The 12,061-nt window shown below is 53.1% G+C and overlaps 1 protein-coding gene across 4 annotated transcripts in view; it reads right to left on the reverse strand.

Annotated features, from left to right (window-relative positions):
- Positions 1-12,061, reverse strand: part of dync2h1 (dynein cytoplasmic 2 heavy chain 1) — a 154,552-nt gene that overhangs the window by 14,937 nt on the left and 127,554 nt on the right. For all 4 annotated transcript variants that reach the window (XM_064300939.1, XM_064300938.1, XM_064300940.1 and 1 more), the window contains 2 exons: positions 4,387-4,596; positions 951-1,040 (listed from right to left, as the gene is read on the reverse strand). In XM_064300939.1, coding sequence (XP_064157009.1) covers positions 951-1,040; positions 4,387-4,596 — 300 coding nt within the window. The remainder of the gene's footprint in view (positions 1-950; positions 1,041-4,386; positions 4,597-12,061) is intronic.

Genomic DNA, 12,061 nt, shown 5'->3' on the forward strand with positions numbered 1-12,061 from the left:
AGCTGCAGGTGTGTGATGCGTGTTAGCTGCAGGTGTGTGATGCGTGTTAGCTGCAGGAGTGTGATGCGTGTTAGCTGCAGGTGTGTGATGCGTGTTAGCTGCAGGTGTGTGATGCGGTTAGCTGCAGGTGTGTGATGGTGTTAGCTGCAGGTGTGTGATGCGTGCTAGCTGCAGGTGTGTGATGCGTGCTAGCTGCAGGTGTGTGATGCGTGCTAGCTGCAGGTGTGTGATGTGTGTTAGCTGCAGGTGTGTGATGCGTGCTAGCTGCAGGTGTGTGATGCGTGCTAGCTGCAGGTGTGTGATGCGTGCTAGCTGCAGGTGTGTGATGCGTGTTAGCTGCAGGTGTGTGATGTGTGTTAGCTGCAGGTGTGTGATGTGTGCTAGCTGCAGGTGTGTGATGTATGTTAGCTGCAGGTGTGTGATGTGTGTTAGCTGCAGGTGTGTGATGTGTGTTAGCTGCAGGTGTATGATGCGTGTTAGCTGCAGGTATGTGATGTGTGTTAGCTGCAGGTGTGTGATGTGTGTTAGCTGCAGGTGTGTGATGTGTGTTAGCTGCAGGTGTGTGATGTGTGTTAGCTGCAGGTGTGTGATGTGTGTTAGGTACAGGTGTGTGATGTGTGCTAGCTGCAGGTATGTGATGTGTGGTAGCTGTAGGTGTGTGATGTGTGGTAGCTGTAGGTGTGTGATGTATGTTAGCTGCAGGTGTGTGATATGTGTTAGCTGCAGGTGTGTGATGTGTGTTAGCTGCAGGTGTATGATGCGTGTTAGCTGCAGGTATGTGATGTGTGTTAGCTGCAGGTGTGTGATGTGTGTTAGCTGCAGGTGTGATGTGTAGCTGCGTGTAGTGTGCGTTAGCTGCAGGTGTGTGATGTATGTTAGCTGCAGGTGTGTGATGTATGTTAGCTGCAGGTGTGTGATGTATGTTAGCTGCAGGTGTGTGATGCATTTACCTGTATGGCGAGAGCACAAGCCACCACAGATCGTAAGTACTGCATGGGGTCCTCCGGTCCCTCCCACTTACTCTGCCAGCTCAGAGGACACTGCAGAGGGGAGGAGGAGGGAGACTCTGAGAATGTATTCCTGCTTAAAGATCACGTACAGAGTACAGATACGCTCTGAAACAATAGAGTGATCGAGTGAAAGAATCCAGTCATATTATTAATCAACCAACTAATATTTTATGCAGCGTTCTGAAGCGAATTACATGTGTGGACATAAATCTTATATTTTGTAAGATCTGAAAGCAACTCTCAAAACAACAGTCTGACCAGAACAAATAGGCATGCACCACTGTGTGTAGCGATTGATGAATTAGTCCAGTGATAGCCGTCTCAACATGTTCACAAAAACATAACAGAGTCCAGAAGAGAGAATCCCAGAGAAAAAAAGGAACGTTTAAGTATGCCTGCTAATTTCCTTAAAACAGTGACAGAGGGTGGGAGATACAGAGGCGGGGGGGAGACAGAGCGAGAGGAGACAGAGAGGGAGAGACAGAGACAAACGGGGGGGAAGAGAGAGTGAGAAAGAAAGAGAAAAGGACTGAGGGGATTTCTCCTGCATTAGCGGACACGCGGAGCTGCAGCGCAGTAGGAGGGGATTAGAGTGATATGGCTCGTGTGAGGAGGCCTGAGAATCTCCCGCTCCGCTCATCCGTCATCCTATCAGCAGCAGGGCCCGGGCCGGGGCGGGGGGAGGGGGGGGGGGTTAATAACGGGCCCGGCTGGCGTGCTAATCAAAGCCACAGCGCGGCCTGTCTGTAAAGAGCGGGGGACGCGTACGCACGTGCGCCCAGAGTGCGCCGCCGGCACGTTCGCGGGACTACGCGCCGCGGCCAGCAGATGTGGCGGAGACAGGCCGGGGCGTTTAAACGCCGCTCCGCCCCCACCTGGGCGTCTGGTTTCTCCCCAGCCTCCCCCCTCTTATGAGGCCTTTCACCCCGCCTCCTCTGCCAGAGAGCCCATCGCCTCAGAGCACCGCCCCCTACGATGGCTCTCCGCTCCCCGCGCCCGCCTCCCCGACGGAGCGCCCCGCTCGCCCCAGGAGGAGCCTCCGAATCCCCCTCAGGTTTTATTAACGAGACACGGCATCCTGGGAGATCAAGGCGCAGAGCCGCAGTCTGTCCTTTACACTCTGAGAGACTCTGAGATTCTGAGAGACTCTGAGAGCGGAAAACTTGTGAGGAGATACATGATGAAACTGGCACTTTCTCTAATTACTGTCAGACAGCCCAGATCTGTCTGAAATGTGGCCGGCTGCCCTCAGACGGGATATCAGCACGGCACTTCACCTTCCCTCCTCACACGCACAGTAAACGTCACTTCACCTTCCCTCCTCACACGCACAGTAAACCTCACTTCACAGGCCATCCGAGATGCCTCCATACCAGGCACCGCACAGCCGGCAGGTCGCCAGGGCGCTTCCACAAACACCTACGATCCAACGACATGCATTAAACCGAAATAATACACATTCTTAAAACTCCCTTTAAACGTATCCTATTCAAAGGCACTCCCAGTGCAGGTAAGGCGATGGAAGGGCTGGCTGTAATCTTCTGCTTTCCTTCCGTCCTCCAGCGAATCCCCTCAGCGCTGAGAAAGCGCGTCGCTGAGCGGAGCTGATTATGGTGATTAACGGGGAGGTAAACAGGATAGCACTGAGATTACACTTCCTCAACCACTGCGAAAGATCCGGCAGGCTCTTCTCTCGGGCTGTGAAGAGACTGCACACGCCCTCATGTTTTTTGGGTTTTTTTTCCCCCCCCGTAATGAGAGCTTCCTGATTTGACGTCCTTGTCATCCGACGGGTTTGAAGCTAAGGGCTGTTTGACGTCTAATCGCGAGGAAACTATTCTGCCTGCGCCGGGAGGGGCTGCGTTCGTGCCCACCGGCTGGAACAGGAAGAGGAAGCGGTGCGAGAGAAGCGTCGGGCGATGACACGTGCCAGGAGACGGCTCCGATGACTAAGCGGATTAAATTAATCAGGAGCACAATCAAAGCGTGAAAGTTAAACGCAGGCGATCTCGTTAGATTATTATCGGCTGTCTCAAAGCCTAATTGAGGAAAGCAATCTTTTTAAAATGCCGGGGACAGGGAGTTAACAGAAATGGAAGTGCCACGCCAATTACTCCTCGCACAAAACATCGGAGTCAAAAAGAAGTCTGGGTTCAACTTTTAATTCAGATCAGATCGGACCATAATGTGGCGGGACAGGCGTTGATGGGAACTGTTAAAAGCTGAACGTGTGGATGTAATTGGCTTCAGCAAGAGCTCTTGAGGTGGGAAGGTGAGGATGACCATGTACTGCCATCCCTTCATAAGATCCGTGAAGGACAGCGAGACCGGAGCCTGAAGACCGCTCCGAGGCCGCGGTCGCGCTCCTGACCGGACGCTGCGCTCCTGACCGGACGGTACGGTCCTGACCGGGCGCTGCGCTCCTGACCGGACGCTGCGCTGCGCTCCTGACCGGACGGTACGGTCCTGACCGGACGCTGCGCTCCTGACCGGACAGTACGCTCCTGACCGGACGGTGCGGTCCTGACCGGACGGTGCGGTCCTGACCGGGCGCTGCGCTCCTGACCGGGCGCTGCGCTGCACTCCTGACCGGACGTGCGTCCTGACCGGACGGTACGGTCCTGACCGGACGGTACGGTCCTGACCGGACGGTACGGTCCTGACCGGGCGCTGCGCTCCTGACCGGACGGTACGGTCCTGACCGGACGCTGCGCTCCTGACCGGACGGTACGGTCCTGACCGGGCGCTGCGCTCCTGACCGGACGGTACGGTCCTGACCGGACGCTGCGCTCCTGACCGGACGGTATGGTCCTGACCGGCGCTGCGCTGCGCTCCTGACCGGACGGTACGGTCCTGACCGGACGGTACAGTCCTGACCGGGCGCTGCGCTCCTGACCGGACGGTACGGTCCTGACCGGACGGTACGGTCCTGACCGGACGGTGCGGTCCTGACCGGGCGCTGCGCTCCTGACCGGACGGTATGGTCCTGACCGGGCGCTGCACTCCTGACCGGACGGTACGGTCCTGACCGGACGCTGCGCTCCTGACCGGACGGTACGGTCCTGACCGGGCGCTGCGCTGCGCTCCTGACCGGACGGTACGGTCCTGACCGGACGCTGCGCTCCTGACCGGACAGTATGGTCCTGACCGGGCGCTGCGCTGCGCTCCTGACCGGACGGTACGGTCCTGACCGGGCGCTGCGCTCCTGACCGGACGGTACAGTCCTGACCGGGCGCTGCGCTCCTGACCGGACGGTACGGTCCTGACCGGACAGTGCGCTCCTGACCGGGCGCTGCGCTGCGCTCCTGACCGGACGGTACGGTCCTGACCGGGCGCTGCGCTCCTGACCGGACGGTACGGTCCCGCGGTCACTCACCTCCTGGTTGAGCAGGGCGGTGGCCAGCTTGTGCACGTCGGCGGTCAGCAGGGACGTCCCGCGGATGACCTTGCTGAGGGCGGCCAGCGATTGGTGGATGCTCTGGACCAGGCGCACGGCGTTGAACTGCTCCAGGATGACGAAAGAGAGAACGGGAGAGCCCTGGCTCTCGCTGGGCGGGGCCACCTTCTGATGGATCAGAGACGAGCCCTGAGAGAGAGAGAGAGAGAGAGAGAGAGACACGCTGAATGACAGACTGTATAAGCATCTGCTGACCAACGCTCTTCTCTGCCACCTCCGCTGTGGCCACGCTCCTGTGTCATGGCGATAAAGCACCCTGAAATTGAAAAATGAAATGATTAAGAGAGGGAGGATGAGATGGGATAGGGGAAGCGAGAGGGAAAAGGAGAGAGATAGGTTGGGAGGGAGATTAGAGAGGTGTTGATCCTCATGAAAGAGATCGGCAGCAGAACTATGAGGCTGTTCGGGGCTCTTCTCTTCCATTAGAAATCAACGTGCAAAGTTTGCCGGGCTTTGGAACAAGCAATAAGGTCTCTATCAGTTTGAATCAATGAATGAGTTGCCGGTGTACCTGGGGAGTGTTAGATATAAGGCCTTTAGCTGTGTGTGTGTGGTGTGTGTAGAGATGCGGTGGTGTGTTGTGTACTGCAGTATGCGTGTGTGTGTGTGTGTGTGTGTGTGTGTACTGTATGTATGTGTGTGTGTGTGTGTACTGCATGTATGCGTGTGTGTACTGTATGTGTGTGTGTGTGTGTGTGTGTGTACTGCATGTATGCGTGTGTGTGTGTACTGTATGTATGTGTGTGTGTGTGTGTGTGTGTGTGTGTGTGTGTGTGTGTGTGTGTACTGTATGTATGTGTGTGTGTACTGTATGTATGTGTGTGTGTGTGTGTGTGTGTACTGCATGTATGCGTGTGTGTGTGTGTACTGTATGTATGTGTGTGTGTGTGTGTGTGTGTACTGTATGTATGTGTGTGTGTGTGTATACTGTATGTATGTGTGTGTGTGTACTGCATGTATGTGTGTGTGTGTGTGTATACTGTATGTATGTGTGTGTGTGTGTGTGTGTATACTGTATGTATGTGTGTGTGTGTACTGTATGTATGTGTGTGTGTGTGTGTACTGTATGTATGTGTGTGTGTGTGTGTGACTGCACGCGTGTGGACTGTGAGCTGTGAAGCTGCAGTGAGTGACAGGCCAGCAGAGGGCCTGTTAGGGTGATGTGGACGCCCCTGCCCTCAGCACGCTCTGCTGTTTACACTGTAATGTCAAAACACGAGCTCAAATACGCTCCCAACCAACCAGCACACCTCCCCTGAGGAGCGCTGCTGAGGGAGCGAAGCAGCTTGAGCAGAGGTCTGACAAACAACGCGCCAGAACGCTTTCCGTCCAAAACAAAAGATGCATTGGGCTGTCGCGCTGCTCATTCAACCTCAGCCAAAGGCAAATTCAATTAGTGACATACAAATGCTGCGCTTCTCTGGCTAACAATGGAACTCAATGGCCCCGACAACCCGCCAGCACACAAACACACAGGCTAGAGTAACATCCACTTGAGTAACTTGAATAAGATATGCTAATGCTCTTTGTTACTGAGAAATAAAGAGGGACCAGCAATTCATTCAAGGCCAGTGAAATGCTGTAGATTCTCAAACATTCATAGCTTCATTTGCACCCAGTACAAAAAGCCCTATTATCACTGCATCATTTTTATACTGCAATTAAGTATGACAAAAGCTGGTGGTGGGTCTATGCCCCGCCCACCTCTACAACTAACGAGGCCACCTTTGCTAGGAATAAATACAGCACTGCATAAGGAGGCAAGTGGGAAATCATAATTATCACCTTAATTAAGCACTGTGGGTGATATCCTGTAGATACTCCTGCCCAACCCTGTTCCTGAAGATCTACCGTCCAGTAGGTTTCACTCCAACCCTAGCAAAGCACACCTCCTTCAAGAGCTAAAGCTCTCCTTGAGCTGATAATCAGTGGAATCAGGTGTGCCAAATTAGGGTTGAAATTACAAATACAGGATGGTACTGTAGATCTCTAGGAACAGAGTTGGGCAGTCCCGCAGTAGATGAATACAGAAAGGCAAACATATTCTACATGTCTGTAAAACAGGCATTAGCGAAAAGGTACTATGTTCAATACCTACTCCAGTCAAAGCACTACACAGCATGGGGCTTATAAAATGGGCTTATAGCCGGGAGGTTGCATGTTCAATTCCCTGGCTGGGAACTGCCGTCATTCCTTTGCTCCGGGCCTGAACTGCTACTGCAGAACATCCAGCCAAATAAATGGATAGTGTGTAAAAATGCAAGCCGCGCAAGTCGCTCTGGACAAGATAAGCCTGCGAGACAAACGATTACAATAACAATGGAGCCCAGACCGCGAACAAACAGGGCAAGTTTGTCAGCAAACAGTTCAGAGCCCAGAAACATCTGTTAATTTACTGTAAGCGAGGAACGGTGAAATGTCACAGCCATCGCCACTGGGAGATCCCAGCCGATCGCTGAGCCCCAAATCTCCAATACCCGCGCTCGGATGTAAATGCGGACAAATAAGCAGGAGATTATTTTCACATTTCACACATGCGAGCGTACCTGAGGCTGGTACCGTACGTGCCAGGATCAAAGTGCCCTGGATAACGATATCTATGCAAAACAGACCACCAAGAACCTGGAGCTGTCTGACTGAAGGACACTGGGAGAATTAGAAAACAACATTATCATAAAAAGAGAAAAAGCTCAAATCAAGCAAAGGAGATGCAGGCAGATAACTATACTTCAGCGATGAAAAATATCCTCGAAAATCTGACAAAATCTGTTTCTTCCCATTTACATGATGGACGGGCAGGAATGTGCATTGGTGCCACAGTGCACACGTACCACACAGTTCACGCAAAGAGAATGAGTACGTGAGTGTGTATGTGTGCGTGTGTGTGCGTGTGTGTGCATGTGTATGTGTGTGCATATGTGCGTGTGCGTGCATGTTCATACATGTCTTTGCATGTACCAGCGCTGCTGTGGGTACATGGGGGAGCAGCCCTATGGCTGTTTTCAGGCACACAGTAGCAGACCCCAGAGAGGGGACGGCGCGCATGAGCCCTTCTTAATGAGCGAGAGGGGCGGGGCCCCGCTCATGTATTCGCTCCTGATTGAGAGGTGTGAAATAACAAGCTGAGCGCGCTGCAGGCCCCGCGAGCGCCGTGACCTGGTGACCTCCGCGCGGCCCGCCCTGCCGGGCTGGAGCCGCTTCGCGTCGCGGCTCGTTATCCGCACGCTAACGCGCGCGGCCCGCTCTGCCGGGCTGGAGCCGCTTCGCATCGCGGCTCGTTATCCGCACGCTAACGCGCGCGGCCCGCTCTGCCGGGCTGGAGCCGCTTCGCATCGCGGCTCGTTATCCGCACGCTAACGCGCGCGGCCCGCTCTGCCGGGCTGGAGCCGCTTCGCATCGCGGCTCGTTATCCGCACGCTAACGCGCGCGGCCCGCTCTGCCGGGCTGGAGCCGCTTCGCATCGCGGCTCGTTATCCGCACGCTAACGCGCGCGGCCCGCTCTGCCGGGCTGGAGCCGCTTCGCATCGCGGCTCGTTATCCGCACGCTAACGCGCGCGGCCCGCTCTGCCGGGCTGGAGCCGCTTCGCATCGCGGCTCGTTATCCGCACGCTAACGCGCCGGCCCGCTCTGCCGGGCTGGAGCCGCTTCGCATCGCGGCTCGTTATCCGCACGCTAACGCGCGCGGCCCGCTCTGCCGGGCTGGAGCCGCTTCGCATCGCGGCTCGTTATCCGCACGCTAACGCGCGCGGCCCGCTCTGCCGGGCTGGAGCCGCTTCGCATCGCGGCTCGTTATCCGCACGCTAACGCGCGCGGGCGCTAGACCCGTCTGCGCCGGGGCGCTGCAGCTGACAGCCGCACGGGGAACGGCGGGAGAACAGCGAGCCGCGGTTATTTTACCGCCCGCACTAAAGCCTCGTCCGCCAGGCCGCCACTGCTGGAATGTTTCCCGCCCAAAATCAATCAACTGCAGGAGGCGCAGACGCCCGTAACCTAGGAGGAGGTGTAACTGATAGTCAATGGAAGATTCAGCCGTACCGCTAAAAGTTACTGCTGCTTTTTATGGGTTGTCACCCAACAATCCGGTGCAGAAGATAAAACATCTACTATTTTTTATGGAGGCTAGCCTTCTCCCTTCCTAAAATTGCACCTGCTACCGACAGCAGCCAGCTGGTGATTTCACAGGTTTGGATTTAGTTTCGATTCTGCTGAGGGAAGCAGAGTCTCAAGTAAATAATTAGACAATATTTCTTCCCAAGCAAATCTAGACCTATTTACTTGCAATAGACGTTTGCAAACAAAGATCCATCAGCGATGCACATTGTACAGTGTACATTGTAAAAAGTGTTTTATACGTCTAATCACATGGCAGAGTGTTTCTGTCATCTCCCTGCCATATTTAAGGCTAATAGAAGGTAACTATCCTCTGAGGCACGCAACCCATCCACTGCTCTGCAGTAGAGCATCTTTACCCATGCCGGTCTCTGCTCTGCAGTAGAGCATCTTTACCCACGCTGGTCTCTGCTCTGCGGTAGAGCATCTTTACCCACGCTGGTCTCTGCTCTGCAGTAGAGCATCTTTACCCACGCTGGTCTCTGCTCTGCAGTAGAGCATCTTTACCCACGCTGGTCTCTGCTCTGCAGTAGAGCATCTTTACCCACGCTGGTCTCTGCTCTGCAGTAGAGCATCTTTACCCCTCTTTCCAGGCGCTATCGAGCTCGGTCATGCGCGGGCCTGCGGAACTCCCAGCCGTGATATGTCAGTGTGTCTGGGACCGGCGCTTTAGCGGGATAAGCCACCCAGAATACCCCGTATTGATCCCGCCTCCTTTGTTAGGATAAAACTGCTGAGCAGCGTAAGACATGATTTCCCATCTTCTGCAGGCCTCCCTGGAGTAATGAGCTCACCACCCACTGCTTCCTGTGCAGTAAAAGCACGCAGCGAGCGTTGGCTTTCCAGCGCGGAGAAAGGAAGTGATGCGGGGTGTCCTTGCAGGGGGCTCGCCGCTCCGGTGCGTCCGCGGCTGAATGACTGATGGGTACAGTGAGCTCCTCTGAGGCAGAGGGCCCTGTGGGAATGGGACTGCAGCGCATCATAACTAAAGAAACAGCAGGATTACTGACGGGGAAGATCTGAGGGAAAGATCTTCCTCTGTGATTACGTTACAGGCATTTAGCAGACGCTCTTATCCAGAGTGACTTAGGCAACTTTTACATAGCATTCACACTGCATCCATTTATACAGCTGGATATACACTGAAGCAATGCAGGATTAGTACCTTTCTCAAGGGTACAACAGCAGTGTCCTACCGGGGAATTGAACCTGTGACTATGCGGTTACAAGACTAGCTCCTTACCCATTACACTACGCTGCTGCCCGGTGATGAACCATACGAACCAAAATCAACTTCACAGTTACAATCAATCAATTCTGCTCCCTTTCCAATAGCTTTGGCATCACAGGTCTTAATGCACAGGCATCCAGGGTAATTATTCTCAACCTTTACACACACACGTAAACTGCTCATCTCTGCCGGTATCTATCAGGGTCTGTGACTCTACATACAACTGTGTGTGTGTATGTGTTTGTGTCTGTGAGTGTGTGTGTGTGTGTGTGTTAGTGCGTTTTTTATTTGTCCTCGTCTGTTACCAGAATCACTTCACGGTAGAATATCTACCATGGTGGGGCAGGGCTATTTCAGAACCTGTTTTACATTTTGAAATAATTTGATAAAAAATGTAATTACTGCATGTTAGAGTGCTCTACTGTACTGTTTTTACAGCCTGATTTCTCTGCGTAAGACAAGACTTCTCTTGCTCTCTGGCTCCCTGGAGTAATAAACACACCACCCACTGAATCCTGCAAACTTTCTAAAGCTCGCAGCCAACATTAATTCAGTGACAGGAAGTGATGCGAGGCGTTCTTACGCGGGGGCCGCGAGGCGAGGGCGGGCGGACGTCGCTCAGCGCGCGCGGTTCGGGCCGGAAACGCGTGGCGGCTCGCTGCTCTGCCGCAGACCGCTGTTTTGGGAGGAGCGTTCTCGGAGTCGCCGTCGTTCCCACGGAGTCCGTGCTGCGCATCACGCAGAGGGACTGACTCACCCCCCCACGCGGAGGAGCCCCCAGGAAACCAGGGGAGGCAAACAAGCGCAGCGCAGGAGCCAGTCAGGGCGTCAGCGCCAGGCACTACGGGCTATTAAGCAGAGCGAAAATAAACTGCGTCTATATGAGGAGAGGGGAGGGGAGAGGGGAGAGGGGAGAGGGGAGGAGGCCGAGGACGACGGTCACCCTCCTTTCTCACATCGCCGTTTGCCCCCGTTTTCCCCCACGGAAAAGATTCACACGCGTGTGTACATTCATATAAGTTCCTCCGGATGAACAAATGTCATGCAGTGTAATATAACGCGCGTTTAAAAAACAGGGTTTAAAAGCAGAAGGCAGTTGAAATATCTATCTGCCGTGCTCTCTCATGCGACGGGCTTTCTTATGTCAGAATCAGGGGCTGTGTGCATGAAGGTACAGAGCGTGTGTTTCAGGAGATCTTTAGGTGCATTATTGCTGTGTAAAAAGCCTCAAGGCAGCTCTGCTCAAGAGCTTCTACCATCTGTCCCTTGTCTCAGCTTTCAGCTGTTATTCCTTCAAGGAATGGTTGAATAAGCAGTCATAAATAAATACTATACTAATGAATATAACCATGAGCCATTTGCAAGAATCTATGCAGCGAGCATTTGGTAATATTACTACACACACGCACACGCACACGCACGCACACACACATTCTGTTGGCTGCAGGAACCACAAGACTTTTAAACAGAAATGAATGCCTCTGAAGTCCACAACCAATTAAAATATAAAAACAGAGATGACCTGATGTAAGTTGCAGACCCTTTCCTACGGCAAATCTAAATTAGTTCTGGTGGAAAGGATTAGGCCTATATCAAATTCAGACACATAGTTGAATGAATATGCACAATAATAGTGGTTCACATGATTTCAACAAAGGAAAACAAAGTGGAATATATGTGCCTGTCCTTGTAAGCAAAAAATGAACCATGAAGTCCAAAAAGCTTCCAGAACAACCTGGGGATAAGGCTGTGGTTGGAACATATCACTACATTAACATTACATTTCATTTATTTAGCAGATGTTTTTATCCAAAGCGACGTACAAAAATCAAGTAGAGTATGACATTTTAAGACACTGACTATCCTTTAACCATAGTGAGGACCATAAACTGGACCAGGGTAAGTGTCACTGCCTAGACCAGGATGCCCCTTGAGGTCAAGGGTGAGAACAAAACAGGTGAGGAAAGCCACCGTGAGGCCAGACGTGACTGAAAGAGCTAATTTAATGAGTGAGAAGGGTAAAAATGTCCAGGGGCCAACATTATCCCTGTGCCTTTATGAGAGAGGAAAGAACTGAGCCATTACTGAAAAAACCCATCTCAAATACCATATGGAGTTCTGACAGTGCGGAGCAGTTTTGTAGATTAGAAATGTTACTTCCCATTTAAAAGTGTCATGATTTTCAAGCTCTGAGGCAACACAATGAGAGAACTGCGCAAGTGTGGAAATATCAAAGAAAAGGGAGACGAAAAC

This window comes from Anguilla rostrata, chromosome 12 (assembly GCF_018555375.3).
Source record: "Anguilla rostrata isolate EN2019 chromosome 12, ASM1855537v3, whole genome shotgun sequence".
In the NCBI taxonomy this organism is placed as follows: Eukaryota; Metazoa; Chordata; class Actinopteri; order Anguilliformes; family Anguillidae; genus Anguilla; species Anguilla rostrata.